The sequence below is a fragment of the Echeneis naucrates genome, chromosome 16, assembly GCF_900963305.1.
Source record: "Echeneis naucrates chromosome 16, fEcheNa1.1, whole genome shotgun sequence".
Classification (NCBI taxonomy): Eukaryota; Metazoa; Chordata; class Actinopteri; order Carangiformes; family Echeneidae; genus Echeneis; species Echeneis naucrates.
In genome coordinates, this window is record NC_042526.1 from 13,771,157 (window position 1) to 13,787,957 (window position 16,801).

At 41.3% G+C, this 16,801-nt stretch overlaps 3 protein-coding genes across 4 annotated transcripts; 1 reads left to right on the forward strand and 2 right to left on the reverse strand.

Moving 5' to 3' along the window:
• Positions 1-2,052: 2,052 nt before the first annotated feature.
• Positions 2,053-9,039, forward strand: man2c1 (mannosidase, alpha, class 2C, member 1). The gene is made up of 26 exons (XM_029522236.1): positions 2,053-2,234; positions 2,674-2,799; positions 2,887-3,010; positions 3,123-3,193; positions 3,271-3,448; positions 3,538-3,727; positions 4,051-4,157; positions 4,252-4,362; positions 4,474-4,566; positions 4,662-4,778; positions 4,852-4,947; positions 5,054-5,199; positions 5,536-5,659; positions 5,934-6,055; positions 6,181-6,266; positions 6,373-6,519; positions 6,605-6,684; positions 6,770-6,864; positions 6,939-7,043; positions 7,137-7,293; positions 7,371-7,514; positions 7,676-7,785; positions 7,892-7,971; positions 8,066-8,208; positions 8,308-8,411; positions 8,525-9,039. The coding sequence occupies exons 1-26, from the start codon at positions 2,134-2,136 to the stop codon at positions 8,634-8,636; spliced, it is 3,069 nt and encodes a 1,022-aa protein (XP_029378096.1). The 5' UTR covers positions 2,053-2,133; the 3' UTR covers positions 8,637-9,039.
• neil1 (nei-like DNA glycosylase 1) lies at positions 8,873-12,356 on the reverse strand. 2 transcript variants are annotated; one of them, XM_029522241.1, is made up of 10 exons: positions 12,219-12,356; positions 10,865-11,343; positions 10,663-10,782; positions 10,139-10,217; positions 9,933-10,026; positions 9,676-9,797; positions 9,566-9,593; positions 9,393-9,463; positions 9,096-9,306; positions 8,873-9,009 (listed from the first exon to the last, which is right to left on the reverse strand). In XM_029522241.1, exons 2-10 carry the CDS (start codon positions 11,317-11,319, stop codon positions 8,963-8,965), a joined length of 1,227 nt encoding a protein of 408 aa, XP_029378101.1. In that variant the 5' UTR covers positions 11,320-11,343; positions 12,219-12,356; the 3' UTR covers positions 8,873-8,962. The 2 variants fall into 2 exon arrangements, with proteins under 2 accessions (XP_029378101.1, XP_029378100.1); XM_029522240.1 differs by having other exon boundaries at positions 10,139-10,247.
• Positions 12,357-12,783: 427 nt separating this feature from the next.
• commd4 (COMM domain containing 4) lies at positions 12,784-15,857 on the reverse strand. The gene is made up of 8 exons (XM_029523386.1): positions 15,811-15,857; positions 15,469-15,540; positions 15,298-15,363; positions 15,172-15,211; positions 14,176-14,295; positions 13,397-13,477; positions 13,111-13,287; positions 12,784-13,007 (listed from the first exon to the last, which is right to left on the reverse strand). Exons 1-8 carry the CDS (start codon positions 15,811-15,813, stop codon positions 12,970-12,972), a joined length of 597 nt encoding a protein of 198 aa, XP_029379246.1. The 5' UTR covers positions 15,814-15,857; the 3' UTR covers positions 12,784-12,969.
• Positions 15,858-16,801: the final 944 nt, after the last annotated feature.

Consider the following 16,801-nt stretch of genomic DNA (forward strand, 5'->3'; position numbering starts at 1 on the left):
TCCACCCTCTACAACAACAATTAAGCCAATGTCCCTCCTTTTCCAATAACTCCTCTGACCTTCGCTACGTGATGTTGAGAAAGACAATGACAACAAACGCAGAATCTTGTTTCAGTGTGTACAACATGCATGAGACCAAATGACTTATACGTGAACAAACATATTTTCATTCTTAACACTTTGATATTAGTCATCAGAAAATAGGCGTTTCTGTGTAATATTATCGGAAGTCCCAAAATCTGGCCCCAAAACCAGACTGATGGAAATATGTGATGCCCTGTCAGCTCAGCTGGTAGCAATGTGACGCCCAGCTTCTCTGGTATTATAAAAAATGTTTGACACAATTCTTAGCGAGGGATAGGAAACGGCCATTACGTAACTTACAGCTGACATTCTTTTAAGACTGCAAATTGCAGATATTTAAAGATTCCGTTTCATTTTATAAATCTTGTGAATCTTTTCTTTTGTAGATCTGCTGCCAAACAGGACAAAGGTAAAGGTGTTGGATACAACATTGGAGAGAGAGATAACTTCAGCTCAAGAGTATAGCTCGTCCCACAGAACCTCGAACTCAGTAACTGTCTGTCCTTTTGCACGGCTCATTTTGTTATTGTGAAATTGTCTCATGGCCATTGTGGACATTTTGTGGAGGCACGCAAGGTTTGCATAATTCACTTGATGGAGTTTACATGCAGCTCTGGGGTTTTGGAAAGCCCTTTTTCTCAAGCCACAGTCTGGACTTCCTTTGCTGTGTTGTGGCAGAAAGAACATGATCGGCCTTCGTGCTGGACAGTGAAAAATTGTTTTATGCTGTATAACTACTTCCTTAGACCAAGAGGAACATCTCTCCCCTCTAATCCCCTCTTATTTATCTGACATGATGTGGTGAGTTTTTTATGAACAGCTCCAGGACACTTCCAGGCAAACACAGTCAGGCCAGAGCTGAACTTGTGAGAATCTCAGGTCAAGTCAGATCATGGCTTGGCTTGGGCTCTCCTGGCATGGTGGAAAGCCCAACCACAGTCCAAACAATAGGGGGATAAAAGTCGACATCCCTGATGGTAGGGTGGCCTGAGAGGGATGGGCTATACCACATTTCTACCAAACCTCTACTTAGAGCTGCTCTATGGATTTTATAATAAAAGGCCACTCTGCTCCATTCAAACACAGAAACACATAGCTCTTTCCCTGGGAATAATGCTGAGAGAAAAAAAAGCCTTTTGTATTTTCAGACCGCATGTGGGCTGACCCCTAACCCCTCTCGGTCTCTCGGTCCATTCATGAGACTAGCTTCCGAGCACTCCTGAGTTAGAATATAGCCAGTAAAATTAACCACAAGATTCCAAAGAGATCGCCATGCCATCATCCTATCTGTACGTGTATCTTGACTCCAGAGTACTTGTTCAATGTACTTGCATTCTTATTGCATCGCCCCAAACATTTTAGAAGAGTAAATAAAAGGACAGGGGGAAAGTTTCTTGACAATAAAACTTCTATGGTGTTGCATCAATCTTAGGCTACTAAAGGTATCTACTAAACCCTTTTGCCTGTTTGACAGTTTTGTCAATTTTACTTGTGCCATTCTGTTTTTCAGTTGTTACTTTGTGTGTAACTGTGAATAATTAATTAACTGCTGTGTCTATGAAATGAATATTTATGTTTGTGTGGGGTTTTTTTTTTACATACAATTTCATTCTGTTCCATTTTGTCCATTGGGTTGTTTAACTCTAGATGACTTGAAAAGTGCAGTGGGTTTGTTTTTAGCAGTAAGTTATGATGTCAGTGACCTTTTATGATCTGAAATAAATATTCCCACCAGCAAAATAAATAAAGGTTTCTTGCTTAAGCAGATCTCAACAGTTCTCTCTGTTATGGCCAACAGTGGCTTTGCACTGTTCACCTGACCTCTTTGACCTTTCCTTGTATGAAAAGCTGATTTATGAGTGCCTTTCTTTTGTTGTGTTTGTTTTTCAAAGAACATGCAGCACGATGGCTCCATCTAGCGGCCTTTTTTTTTTTTAACAGAGTGTTTCACTTCCGGGTCTTGTCTGACGTGTTGCGTTTAGGGCCTTTGTTCTTCGGGGGCTCTCGCTGGTTTTGCAGCCCTTCAGGTGTATCCGTGTCGCCTTCGGCATGTTTCACCAGCCTGTGCTGAAGAACAGGCGCACTCTGTTGGAGAGGGCGGAGAAGTTTGTGTCTGACATTTACTTCACTGACTGTAACCTGAGAGGACGGTAAGGTCTCCTCCACACAGACTTGTGTGTTCGCCTAAATTCCGGCTGTGAGCTCAGCTGCTCACTGCGTTTTCATAGAGCATCACCAGCTGGACACAAAAATAGGAGGAAATGCAAGATTAAACTGCAGCAACCAGTGCAAAATGCGAAACAGTGTCGTCAACACTCACAGCTTTCCTGCTCACGGTTGCTCACATGCTTCATAGTTTGTGTTTGTGTGTTTGTGTGTGTGTGTGTGTGTGTGTGTGTGTGAGTGTGTGAGTGTGTGAGTGTGAGTGTGTGTGAGTGTGAGTGAAAGGTTCCCTAACCCCCCAACATTAGAGGTAGAGTGAGGTTTTAATTTTGTTTTGTTGTGTTTTAGGGAAATTGACATTGTGTTATTCGGATATAAAGGGTTGTGGCTGTGTGACTATTGATCATCACTGATTATTCTCTGCAGACTCTATGGAGACTCTTTCCCTTTGGAGTCACTGGGCTCCTTCTTGTCCCCCAAACGGATCACATTCACTGAAGCTTCCGAGCAGATCTTTGCCCCTCATAAAGTTGGTGATACCTTTGGACCAACGTAAGTTATATTGTTGTATTTTATCACTGTTGTATCTTTTGCTGCCTAAAATCTTCGCACCCGAACCGTGTTTGATGTTTGTTTCAGGTGGTGGACCTGCTGGTTTAAGGTGACACTGAAAATCCCAGAGTCCTGGCGGGGCAAAGAAGTTCATCTTTTGTGGGAAAGTGATGGGGAGTCAATGGTATGGAGAGACGGACAGCCAGTTCAGGTAACATTACAGCAGCTAAATTTATGTCCGACTAGATTGAAATGTCACATATCTATCCTAAGCCTGTGCGTAGATTTAACTGCTGTGTGTGACTTTCTGCATGGACCTGCAGGGCCTGACTAAAGATGGTGAAAAGACAAGTTACATCCTATCTGACTGTCTGAAGGATGAGGAGCCTCACAGGTATCTTAAGCAAAACAGCCCAGTGTTGGTTTATTCAGTGGTCAGACATCTCACCAAGTTTTTCTTTTTTTTTTCAGTGTCACCCTTTATATAGAGATGGTCTGTAATGGACTTTTTGGAGCAGGTCAAGGGTCCATGATTGCACCTCCAGACCCAAACAGGAAGTTTTCTCTGCAGAGAGCTGAGTTGGTAGTATTTAACCGTGCTGTAAGGGAGCTGCTGACTGATTTTGAGTTGCTTATTGACATTGTGAAGGTACTGATCCACAAACAAAGCATGATGATGTATTATTTTCAGTGAGCTGAAGTTCAGTCAAGGCAAACATATTTTTTTTCCCTCCACAGGAACTAGGAGAAGGTGAGCAGCGGGGCTTCCAGGCACTCTTCACCGTCAATGAGATGGTCAACCTCTGTGACCCCAGCGATCCCAGCACTTTCTCCAAAACACGCAGTCTGGCTAAAAACTTCTTCAGCCAGCGGAACGGGGAGAGCCAGCACACTGTCCATGCAATGGGCCACTGTCACATTGACTCAGGTCTAGACGTCTATTTCTATCATAACATAGAACTCAGTGGGTATCAGTCACCGTACTGTTGTAGTACTGACTAATCCAGTGCTCCAGGTTTACATTGTATTTAATGATTGAAATCAGAATCAGCTTTTACAAAGTACTTAAGATGTCGGCAATAGGATCTTTTGTTAAATGAGACATGTTTTTAAAGAAGTGTCACATCGGTATCTTAAATATCAAACATTCTACATTATACCCACACTATTTATTGTAGCAGTGAAAAATGTATGACTTCTTGAAAAAAGAAATGCTTTTACTTAGTTCATGTTGCTACTCTTTATCCTTAGCCTGGCTGTGGCCCTATGAAGAGACCATTCGCAAATGTGGTCGGAGCTGGGTGACAGTGATCCGTTTGATGGAGAAGAACCCGGAGTTTGTGTTTACTTGCTCTCAGGTAATGCCGCATAATTCAAGTTTCAAAGGAGCCATAAAGAATGTTCAAATGTGAGACGTCCTCTTCAGCTAAGACCATTTTGCTTCTTCTGTAGGCCCAGCAGTTCCACTGGGTAAAGAACTGGTACCCAGGACTCTTCTCCCAGATTCAGAATTACGTGAAGAAAGGCCAGTTCATTCCAGTGGGAGGAACGTGGGTGGAAATGGTAAAAGTGATCTCAAAAATGCATAAATCACATGTCACATTTATAGCATGAAATTAGCTCTGTTTGTGACCTGCTGTCATTCAGCCCTTTTTATAACACTATGCTTGTCAGGATGGTAATCTGCCCTCAGGTGAGTCCATGGTCAGACAGTTCCTGGAGGGCCAGCGCTTCTTTAACCAAGAGTTCGGGATGTATTGCAAAGAGGTGGGGGTTCATGAAATGCCTCTATATCGCCATTCTTGTTGCTGCTTTTAATAATTGAGTACCTAACAAAAGGATATTTTCTTTATTTTGGCTAGTTCTGGCTTCCAGATACATTCGGCTATTCAGCCCAGCTTCCACAGATAATGCAGGGTTGTGGCATTTCGAACTTTTTGACACAGAAGCTCAGCTGGAATCTGGTCAACACCTTTCCTGTAAGTAGCTAGCACAAACAAGCATTAAAAACAAAAAGGGTTTTAAATTTCAGTTTTGATTCCTTTTTCAAAGCACAACACCTTTTTCTGGGAAGGTCTGGATGGATCCAAAGTTGTAACGCACTTCCCTCCAGGAAATTCATATGAAATGAAAGGCAAGATTGAAGATGTGAGTTTTGTTTTCTTGTACAGCATTATGTGAAAAAATATGCCAGCAGAAAATATTTAAAATCCTCACCACGCTTCCACCCGTCTGGGGTTTTCCTTGCTCACAGCTTCTGAGAACTATGAAGAATAACAAGGACAAAGGCAGGGCAAACCACAGTGCTTTGCTGTTTGGGTTTGGAGATGGCGGAGGCGGACCCACACAGCTGATGCTAGACAGGCTAAACCGGCTTACTAATACAGACGGCCTTCCAAAGTATGTTCTGGTCACTTGTTGGCCACAGTTACTCAACCCAAGCTGAGCTCTACTCATTGTGAATAAGTGTAACCAAACAAGGAAATCAGTCAGTAGTTTTATTTTTAATTTTACTATGCTGTGGGATTTGAATGAAGTAAAAGGGTGTGCCACACGTAGGCAGGAGACCACTCCAAACACTGTGAATAGTAAAGGATATGAGAAATGTCTACTGATGTCATTGTGATGTTGTTACAATACTTATTCATCCTGCAATGTTTCAGTTGAAATGAATGACAAATGAACGATAAAAATGTAGCCAGAAGTCATTGCTCACTTCCATCTTGGGTCTCCCAGAGTCCAGATGTCCAGTCCAGACAAGCTCTTCTCGCAGCTTCAGGTGGACTCATCTCTACTGTGCACCTGGACCGGAGAGCTCTTTCTGGAGCTGCACAATGGCACCTACACTACGCTGGCTCAGGTAGAATAGACCTACTGTAAAAATAAAATATTTTCTGAAATAATATTTGGAGCTCTGTACTTCACATAGGCACAGCTCAGTAAGGAAACACCCAAAATAGAAATGAAATTAGGGGTAAAAAAATTGGTCATATTCCATGCCAGTGTGTACAGGAAGTGAATAAATGAGGGCAACAAATGTAATGCTCCATGAAAAGGTAAAAATGTTTCTAACTAAAGCTACCTTTGAAACAACTGAAAAGGTTTGTGCTTTTTCTTTACTTTGATGCTCCCAGATTAAAAAAGGGAATCGACAGTGTGAGATCCTCCTTCATGACGTTGAGGTAGCCAGCAGCTTGGCCCTGTCTCGGGACAGGACATTTCAGTATCCTGTGGAAAAACTGCAGGAGCTCTGGAGGTTCAAACACACCCATTAAAGTGATGTGATGTGCACAGCTGAATAAATAAGGGGCTCCATTGTTCTTGTTTTAAAATAGTTAAATTGATTTTCTTTTTGTTTTGTTTTTCTGTTTTTTCCTCCAGGCTGCTGCTTCTAAACCAGTTTCATGATGTCATTCCCGGCAGCTGTATAGAGATGGTTGAGAAGGATGCACTCAGATATTATAAAGGTACAGGTTTCATCACAACAGCTGTCCTTTAAATTACAGCCATGTGTATATATATCTATATATTCATGGTATTCCTAAATTAAAACTACATTACAATGTGCCCTAGATATTCGTAGCGACGGTACTGCACTTCTACATGTTGCGTGTGGAGCCTTGGGGTCAAAAGGAACCAGTGCCGGTGTGTTCAACTCCCTGCCATGGGAACGTCATGAAGTCATCCAGGTTCAAGATGGCGCTGGTAAACCTGATCTTGGTATGTGGTATGATTATAATGATTACATTGTTGCCTCCCAAAATAGAACTCTGAATCTGATATTGTCTGATCTATGTTGCTTCAGCTCTGGTCAGAGCCCCCAGTGTTGGTTTATCGGTGGTCAAAGACACAGAGCCAATGACTCCAGTGTCTGTCACTGTTCAGGTACAGACTATTTAAGGTATGGGGTATTTAATGACACTATGCTGTAATTTAATGTGATGAACTGAGGTGCTATGCAACATTACAGGCTGATGGCTCTGTCCTCATGGGGAATGGGATTTTACAGACAGTCATCAACAAAGACGGCACTTTGGCGTCGCTGTATTTAATCACTTCAAACAGGTACTGTAAAGCCACATTTGAACATATCTATCTACTAGAATGTGAGTAACACCTATCTCGTGTGTTAATTTCAGAGAAGCCATCTCTGACAGCTGCCACGGGAACCAGTTTGTCATGTTTACTGATGTCCCTTTGTACTGGGATGCTTGGGATGTAATGGACTACCATCTTCAAACAAGGTGTCAGCCATTATTCTTACATCTGTCTCGTGTCTCCTTGAACTACATCTGAGTATGTGCAGGTATTCTAGATATGAGAACTGAATCTTATAGGAAGCCGGTGTTGGAGGTGGTGCAGCCTGTCCATGTGGTATCTTCAGGTGGACTACGAGGGAGTGTCAGCTTCACACTCAGGATAAGTGATAAAAGTGTTATCACACAGGATATCATCATGGACGCTATGTGTCCTTACATCAAATTCGAGACAGAGGTAATTCACAACATTAATGATGTCTGGAGTTCCTCACTTGACACAAAACACAACAATCTTGCATCCTCCACTTTTAGGTGAAATGGAAAGAGTCTCACAAGTTTCTGAAGGTGGAATTCCCAGTGCGAGTGCACAGCCCCAATGCAACATATGAGATCCAGTTTGGCCATCTACAGAGACCCACGCACAGGAACACGTCCTGGGACTGGGCCAGATTTGAGGTATGTCACTGTAGGGTCAAGTAAAGTTTAATTTTATTGAATATAGATTTTGACAGCAGCATCTTGTGTGAATTATAGTGTAATGATGCTGTGAATAAAGGTAATGCTGTTGAAGAGCTTTGCGTCATCTGTGTTATGTTTCATAATGGTGTCTGCCTCAGGTTTGGGGTCACAAATGGGCCGACTTGTCAGAACACAATTTCGGAGTCGCGCTGCTGAATGACTGCAAATATGGCTATTCAGTCCACAAGAACACAATGACGCTGTCTTTGTGAGGTTTTCCCCCGTTATTTAACAGCTACAAATAGAACAATTAGATATCAGAAATTTGAAATAACCCTTGAACCTAACAGCAGTTGTTGGTTTGTTTGTTTCAGGCTGAGAGCTCCTAAGGCTCCCCATGCAAACGCTGACATGGGAACTCACCATTTTACTTATGCCGTCATGCCACACACAGGTATCAACAGCCCTTCCTTTCATTTTTGCAATCATATCTATATTTATAGTGACTTTGTGACACACGTGACGTGATAAATTTCACTGTTTTACAGGATCCTTCCAAGATGCCTCTGTAATCCGGTATTCGTACAATCTCAATTTCCCGCTGAGGTTAATCCAGTGCACACCTGACACTGTGACCTGGAGTGCCTTTTCTGTCAGCACTGAGGCCATCATCCTAGAAACGATTAAGCGGGTATCCTGTGCAGACTCATCATGACCTGGCTTGACTTACTGTAATTTACTCAACCCATTTAATGTTGTTTTCTCTTATTACACCATTATGCACAACAAGGCTGAAGACCACTCAGGTGCACTTGTAGTACGACTGTATGAGTCACATGGGAGCAGCGTGACTGCAACTCTCAGCACCACTCTTCCACTGAAAGAGGCCTGGCAGTGAGTATTTTTTACTTCTGTTTTCAACAGCTACTCTTGCAGCATTGTATTTTATGCTGCATTGTTTGGTGTTTAAAAAAAAACAAACAAAAACATTTCCCCTTTCATTTCAGTTGTGACCTCTTGGAGAGACAGGACCACACCCAGCCAGTATCCGTCTCATCGGGGGGAATAACTCTGAGCTTTAGTCCCTTTCAAATTGTGTCACTTCTTCTAATCATGTGATTACCAAGTCACAGAAAATTAAATGAACTGCAAATCAAGAATGTAGGCAGTAGGGTAGTCTGTCCAATATAGATGCTGGTCCTGAAGATCAAGTCAAGTTAAACTATGACCTTAATCATCTTGAGCTGATCTGTTTACTCTCGTTGTGTTGACATTAAATGCAGCACATCTTTTTGAAGAACACACAGTTGCCAAAAAAAAGAAAAGAAGACTCTGCTTCAAATTAAAGACTTACATTTCTTTTGTAAAACTATTTTTATTATTAAGAAATAATAGTATAAAATCATTAAAACCATTCCATAAAGTGATACTGTTTTGTGTTGTTTTCATTGGTTGTTTTGCCTGGTGAGTCGGCTGCTCCGCCGCTGTGATCCTGTAATGAGAAACAATACATTAGAGTAAAGTTTCCAAAAACACTTCTGTCCTGTTATTACTGTGATGAGGTTATTTAGGGCACACCTCCAGCTGGCTCCACACTGCTGCGCCTCCTACGAGCAGTTGTCCCTTTCTCAAGATGAGAAGGTGTGTTTACTTCTTGGCTTTTATCAGTGTGCCTTTTCTTGGATCTGGCTCTCTTCCCATGTACATCCTTTTGTTTTTTGCGGGTTTTGGCCGAAGCTTCCTGTTTGACTGCTCTCTTTGTTGAGTCTTTGGAGGCATTTCGGACCAACTAAAGAAATCAGACTTGTTTAAAAACTACCTCTCTGCATGCCAGGCAGAGAATAATAATAGCAACAACACTTAATTTATTATTACCTTTTTCTTTTCCGTGTAATCATGGTCATCTTCTTTCTTTGCTCTCTTTTTTGCCTTGGGTGACTTTGAATCTGCAGTGGGAAAAAAAAGAGAAGATGGAAGTCCAGACTATTCTTGGAGACATTTTAGCCGAAATGTTCTTTTTTTTTTTTTTTTATTAAAGTATTACATACTTTTTGGTGCCAGTGCGCCTGGATCTCCCTGAAATTAAATGAAATTAGTATCATTGATATATAAACCCTTTTGCCAGAGATTCAAATAACAGGTTTTTCCTTTAACTTACCTCGAACCATATTGTTCTGCCATTGTGGTCCCGCATAGATTTCATGCCATCTACATAATAACACTGGAGCCACGCCTCAAATACAGAGTAGTCACTCTTCTCTGGATCATAACCCTTTCCACCTGCAGGTCGTCACAAAAAGGAGCAACCAGAAAATGAACTGGTATTGTTTCTCATTGAAAGTGAAGCTTTTCATTCTAAAACAATGGCAACAGAATTTTAGAGTTAGACTGGATGAGACCGACATGTTTATTTACCTAAGTTGACCACTTCCAGGGGCACTGTATGACACAGTCTGAGCAAGTCACCCACCTCGGCTTTCACCTTTTCCTTTTTACTGCAGACTGGCATCTACAGTAAAGAATACAGAGAGGCAGTGTTAGAAAACACAAAGCGAGTGCAGTTTAGGCATCTGGTAATGTAAAAATGTGGTTGTCTTGTGGGTTGTTTTTTTTTTTTTTACCTTTGTGTCAGCAATCTCGTTTTTCACAGGCTTGGCACATTCACTTGGATCTTCTGACTCAAGGCCTTTGAGTACAGTCCTAGCAGACACGAAAGGTGGGATCTTTAACCTTGAACAGAAAGATACTTTACTGAAAGGCCCATTCATTTTGTAAAACAATAAGGCTCTGTGTGTCTGAATCAGTCTGGCTTCCCACAGGTAATGGAAGATATGAAAGTGACAGGAAGCATTCATTTCTTATCTGAAGGACAAGAGCATGCCACTTGTTCCATCGGGCAAGTCGATACAGCTGCAAACTAGTTGAGTACTCATACAGTACAGCAGATTGATTCTTCTATCCCTTCAAAATAAGCATAATTTTGGGTATTGATCTGATACCAATTCTTCTGCTATTGGCATTTGGATAGTCCATCATTTAGATAGATCCTCATATCTGATACTAGTGCACTTAATAAAGTCAGTATCTACAACACAAATATATAACATATCGTTTACTTAGGTGTGGCGATGTTCATGTTTATCACCTGAAAAGAATTTCAGCCCTCAGATAGTTCCCGATCCCATTGAAGTATTTCTGATTGAGCAGCACTTCACAGATGGGCCTATCAAAGGCACTATCAGACAGGTGTGACACCACATTCTCCCTGCAAAATTGTTCATTGTTCAGTGTGACAGTGATATTTTCAATGATCAGAGGACACTAGTGACATTATTAACATGTCAAACCTGAAGCTTTTGTACTCAAACATGATGCAGGGTCCTCTGGCAGGCTGCCATGTCCCATTTGGTTCCCAGCTGCCAAACCTGCGTGCATCCACAAAGCTGAGCACTTTGCAGGGTGTCTCTTTGGTGTAAAAGCGTAAATGAGCGTGTTTGGGCAGTTCATCTTCTTTGGTCAAGCGGAAGTAGCCAGACATCCCAAAGCGAAAGACAACATCCATAGGCTTCTCTGTTTGTCCAGCCTTCACTCTCACTTTAGGTTCATCTGTCTTAATGGGTGTCAGTGTGAGCTTCACTTCCTTCCCTCTGGAAACAGCTGTGATGAAATAGGCCTCGCTGGTGAAGGGCACATCGGGGTTCTTGCTGACTTCAGATTTTCTGACTGGTCCGGTAAACACCACTCCCTTGCACATTTTGTTAACATAAAGGCTGGCCAAGTGAAGCTCTGGTCCCTCAGGCATTTTGTGGGAAAAGCTGTGCAACAACTGCAGAAAATTAAACGAAAAGTTGAGAACATCAGATTTCACATTATATATGGGAAAAGAGTGTTTACAGCATATTGATACTGACTGCCCCGCCCCCCAAAATGCTCGTTAGATATCTTTATTCAAATAAAACTTTTTAGAGCTTGACCAAAGCTTGTCATGGCAACAATAACGGTGTGTAATCAGTATCTTGATATATCAACACATCTCGGTGGATAGTTGATCTTGGCCTAGAAGGAGTGCTGCCTCACTTTTTAAACCCTTGAAGCTTCTTGTGTGAACAGAACTAGTTTCTTATTTTTAATGCCAACATATTAAAGTAGGAGCAAAAACGTCACCGCATTTATTGTTGGCCAGTATACACATTAAGTTGCAAAAGTCTGGAACCACCATTCAATATAAGTTCTGTGTTAAGAGCTCCAAAGCACATAGTGGATCATTATGAATATCCTACCCCTGAGACAAACCAAAGGCAGTCCACAGTCCACTCCTCTGGCTGCAATTTCATTGATTGCCGTCTTGTGTTATTGGTACAACTGAAACTTTGTACTGCCTCCTTGCAAACCATTGTTGGCCAGGGTTTGACACTGTAAGAGGCCTCTTTTTGCATAGAACAGCATTTGGATTCCAAGCATGTTCACAAAGCTGTTCAAATGCCGTTTTCCCAGTTTTAGCACCACTTATTAACGCTTCTGGAAACTTGAGGAACAACCTTAACAATGACATGTGAACACGGGGTGCAAATGGGACGAACACTGCTGATAGATAACCGCATTAACCAAAACATGTTTGTGCAAAAGAGAAAAAAAAAAACCGGTTGTGCACCTCTCAGGTAAAATCTGGTGTGTTCACTGTTGGGGGATCGAACAACTTACCCAAACCAGGAAAGAGACCTCGTTGCTGATAAACTTGCTAATTCACCAAAGCGAAGGTGCAATAGCTTAACCGACACGGAGCAGTGTTGTGTTGTGTTGTGTTGTGTTGTTCACGCTGAACAGCTTTCACAGCGTGCTTGTTACCAAACAACTTGTGTGACATCACGCTCACCGTTCAGTCGGTGTAAAATGTCGCGAGATCTTCGCGCTCGTCGTTGGCTCGTTATGTGCTGATGGAGCCTTCCGCGTTTATTTCCGATGTGAAGTGGATGTTTTTCTTTTCTGATAAGTTTTTTTTAAGTGCTCTTCCCAGCTGCACGACGTCAAATTAGGATACTCTAAAGCCCGATGCATCGTGGGAAATGTAGGCCTCGCGGAAGCCAGAAATAATATGGTCACTTTTACATTTCATTATTGTACGTTATAAGTATGGGCATAAGAAAAGTAAAAAAAAAATATATAATCAAATCATCATTCAAATCTAATTATGTTGAGTAATTTCCTATATTTTACAAAAAATGGTGCATTCAGTGCTTTTGCTTGAGTGACAAATCATCCAGGCTGGTAATGTTTCCATGAATTATTAATATTGTGGCAGAAAAATACAACTCAATATCAGTAAATCCAAATAAGGTATGAGCCTTAATATTACAGATTACTACATTCATAAAAAGAAATTAAGCTGTACAAGATGTAATTATGGCACTTCTGGCATTTCATCAGCATCATTGTAGTGCATCATCAGACTTCATTATAGTGCATTCATCATCGCCTGGGCTTGCTTGAGCTCTGCAGAAACAAGGAAAGGGGTTATTTACCTCAACATACCGAAGGTGAATAAAATTCATTTTCAAAGAAAAGGTAACGCGATTTGACAGAATGCAGAACTGACCCGTAAGCAGGACTCTGAACTTATCAGCAGAGACGGAGACGACTGTTGTCTCTGTGCTGCCTGACTCTGCTCCTTGTGCCTGCAGTTTAAGCTGAATCACAGGTTCATTCACCTCTCGCAGTTCACTAGAGCTCAAGGTGTAATCGACGCGCCAGGACACTGCCTCCAATCGTCCTACTGAAATTCATTACAGAGCAGAAAAAGTGACTGCTTCAGTGAACAGTCTCACCATCATCAGCAGTATTCCCTTCCTCTTTGAAAAAGGCAAGGCAGTCAGAATACTTACATCTCAGACTCGTCTCCTTGAGTTTGTCCTGCAGTGCGGAGTGCTTGTCTTCGTATGATTTGCAGAGTGCTGTTGTGTGTTCTAAAAGGAGGGTATGAGTAATTTCTTGTCAAGATCCATTTCAAGCACAATCATTTAAGTGCTATGCCAGCTGCACTAAGACTCAATGAAACAACATTAATGTCCATCAAATACAATGGACGTGTATCTAAAAAAAAAAAAAGATTATAATCTCAAGCAGTCAACAGCAAGTGTTTGATAATATAAAAGCACCACAACACAATTCTGCATTGTTCTTGCTTCGCGCGCTGGCTTCACATCCACCCAGGTTACACAATAGGCAATTTTAGAGAACACTAAAACAATGACACAGAAGGCCACATTTTGAAATATGAATATTTCTGGTATTGGGGCCATTGTTTGTGACCTACCAACTATCGTCAATTTGTATTTCACATGCTTGGACTTCTGGGTAGTTTCATAGTAAACGTTGCAAATCATGACCAAAAAAAAATCTATTCAGCATCTCTTGGAGTCTGACAGTGCTGAGCAACTAAATAGTTTAATGCAAACATAGCTGTGAGATGTTACAACAAGAAGAAATTGGTCACATGTTTATTTTACACCACTGTTATGGTGTCATATAATATCCTTGCTCTGTGAAATCAGACATTTTTTAAAGAGAAAATAGCAGAGCAAGCAGTCTGCATTTGTAACCGTAGATCAGGCAACAGAATTAGCATTTTGATACCAAAAATAGAGAGTCTCAGCAGACTGACCTTTTGGCAGACCAAGCTGCTGCAGCTCACTGGACAAAGATTCACTGTCCACATCATGCTTCGCTGCACTGGACAAGATGAAGCCAAGCACTGCCACACTAGCTTTTACATCACCGCTCTCTGGAAAATAGAGTGATGCATGTTGTATATAAAAAGCAGCAAGCAGAGAACCAGACATTGTGTATCTCTGCAATGGATAAGTAAAACAGTAACTTTAGTCTAATAACCCTCCTGTTACCTTCAAATTTATGAACATCTTTTATCCTTGGGGCCAATTTGACCACAGCAATTTAATACTCCAGAATATTCTGATAATTTACATTTTTTAACCAAGTTTCTTTGTTGAGGCGTTTCTGAATGGTTTAAAAGGGGCCTGTCAAAGCTTTCATGTGATTGCTCTTCCCCTACGATGTGTTAATTAACAATGTCCCCACAATGTTCTCATTGGGAATTACACCCCCCCCCCCCCCCACACCACCCAGATGTCATGTGACCTGTCACTGGTTCTGGCCCTGTAACAGAGGGATTTTTATTTTTAGCATTCCATATAGTAGCCTCAATGTCATCCAAAATAAGATTACAAAAAATATTCAAAGTTTTATTTAATATATGTTTTATACAGCTTTTGACCCTAATTTGACTAATATCCTGGGGTCAAACTGACCCCGTACAAAATCAATGCATACAAAATGCGTACAGGACATGTATGTTTTATGAATATGACATATGATATATATATATATATAAAACAATGTCCATCATATATTTGGAGACATTAAACATGTAACTGGGCCGAATTCATCCAAAAAGTAAGAGGAGGGTTAAGAAAAATATAAAATAACATAAGGAAGTTGCAATTAAAAAAAATAAATAAATCACAAAGAAGGGAAAGGCTGGATAAAGGGTCAAATGTCAAGCATTAACATTTTAAAATACCTTTGCAGATACAGTCAAGATTTAAGAGATATGGATGGCACCTATAGATGGCAGACTTACCAAACTTTGCATCTGCAGTGAGCTTTGCAACTTTATCATACTGAAAACACGAAGAGAGAAGCGGTTTTATTCAGTGTGGGTGAAATGTGTATTTTTAAAGTGTAAGGTGCCATGTCACACTCTTACATCAATCCCTTCTCCAAGCAAATCCTTCAGCACTTGGGCACACAGGAGTTTCATCTTGACACTTGACTGTCAGAAATCAAAGGCAGCAGACAAGGTTAACAGGAAAATTACAACTCCATGAGGTGATCGATTATTGACTGACCAGGTTTAAGGACCTCTGCAACCACTCACAAGTTTCGCCAATGTGCTAATTTCGGCGAGCACCCAATCTGGGCAATCCAGATCCCCACAGAAGCGGAACCTCTACAACATACAAAAGGATCATGTCAGCGTTTTATGAGCAGCATCCCCACAAATAGCGCGGAGGAACATTGATGATACAGCAGCCATCCATCGGTACAAGCTCCGAGCTTAGCCTGCTAGTCGCGTCTGAAAACCAGGTTAAATACTGATAGCAACGAGCTAAATGATGGCGGAAGCATTTTATAAAGCACTCTACAAACATCCTCTAAATAAACGGACTGCTCAGTAAGCTGATTAATGTTGAATAATACAATTATTAGATGTATTTACCATTGCTGTCGGTCAGCTGATTAGCTGCAAGTGAAGGAAAACCTGAACAGGAAGACGACACCGCTTCCTCTCATCTGATTGGTGGATGCTGCGACCGGAGGCGTGGCTCTCTGTTTCCGCCTCAGAAAACAGATGAGGGTCCTGAAGATCCTCAACAGGCTTAAAATTTATTCTCCTGCCTGGTCCCACTTAACTGATCACTGATGATCTGTTACAGAGAAAGGTCAAATAGTTTAGAATCAAATATGTAAACCGTAAAGCAGAGTTGACTACAGAGACTTTTCATCTAATCTATGTCTGAGAGGTGTTGACATCTCCCAAGATCTACATTAATCTGATTGGATCTAAACAATTATTATCACTCACACTTGACATGTTTGCAGACTTTATTGAGGCTTAATGCATTGAGCAGAAGAGATGAACAATTTTGCATTAGCAAGAAAAAAGACATTAACACAGATCTGCGCTTCATTGTACCTGCATCAGTCATCTGCATGTGTCTCTGGGGGAAAGAAGTTTAAAAATGTTGAAGGACAAACCAGAGGAATAGGAAGCTGGTGTCTTTCCATTCTGGTGCTTGCGTTTATATTTACTTTTTGGGAAAAAATGGTTGGCTAAATAAAGTGGAAAAGGGAAATGTTTGTTTGGAAATATAGCCTCAGATCCGGAACTACATTTATTGACGTTTAGGGGATTCAGCAGGAGAGATTAACAATTCAGTTTTAATTAAAAAAAAAAAAGTCAGACATTAACACAATGCAACGCTGCCAAGGTTTGAAGTGTATCTTCCAATGCAGGGTGCACTGAAACACACACAAAACTTCCCCTGTATCCAAATGAATGTGTTATGGGACCACTGCACACACCTATGTGTGAACATTACATTGGGTGCTAAATCCAAAACAATACCAGTCCTTGAGGTCAGGCTGTATATTTCAACTGAACTGAACTGTCCCATCCACTCAGACATTGGAGCCAGAGCTCTGTGGAG

Excerpts from the sequence above, each read along its gene's own strand:
- man2c1 (XM_029522236.1), top strand. The coding sequence starts at position 2,134 with ATGTTTCACCAGCCTGTGCTGAAGAACAGGCGCACTCTGTTGGAGAGG. Across the intron at positions 3,728-4,050 it reads CCACTGTCACATTGACTCAG|CCTGGCTGTGGCCCTATGAA; the intron begins GTCTAGACGTCT and ends CTTTATCCTTAG. Across the intron at positions 8,412-8,524 it reads CCACTGAAAGAGGCCTGGCA|TTGTGACCTCTTGGAGAGAC; the intron begins GTGAGTATTTTT and ends CTTTCATTTCAG.
- neil1 (XM_029522240.1), bottom strand. The coding sequence starts at position 11,319 with ATGCCTGAGGGACCAGAGCTTCACTTGGCCAGCCTTTATGTTAACAAA. Across the intron at positions 10,783-10,864 it reads TTTGAGTACAAAAGCTTCAG|GGAGAATGTGGTGTCACACC; the intron begins GTTTGACATGTT and ends ACAATTTTGCAG. Across the intron at positions 10,248-10,662 it reads AGGGCTGAAATTCTTTTCAG|GTTAAAGATCCCACCTTTCG; the intron begins GTGATAAACATG and ends TTTCTGTTCAAG.
- commd4 (XM_029523386.1), bottom strand. Across the intron at positions 15,364-15,468 it reads TTAGCACATTGGCGAAACTT|TCAAGTGTCAAGATGAAACT; the intron begins GTGAGTGGTTGC and ends GATTTCTGACAG. Across the intron at positions 14,296-15,171 it reads CACTGCAGATGCAAAGTTTG|AGAGCGGTGATGTAAAAGCT; the intron begins GTAAGTCTGCCA and ends TCTATTTTCCAG.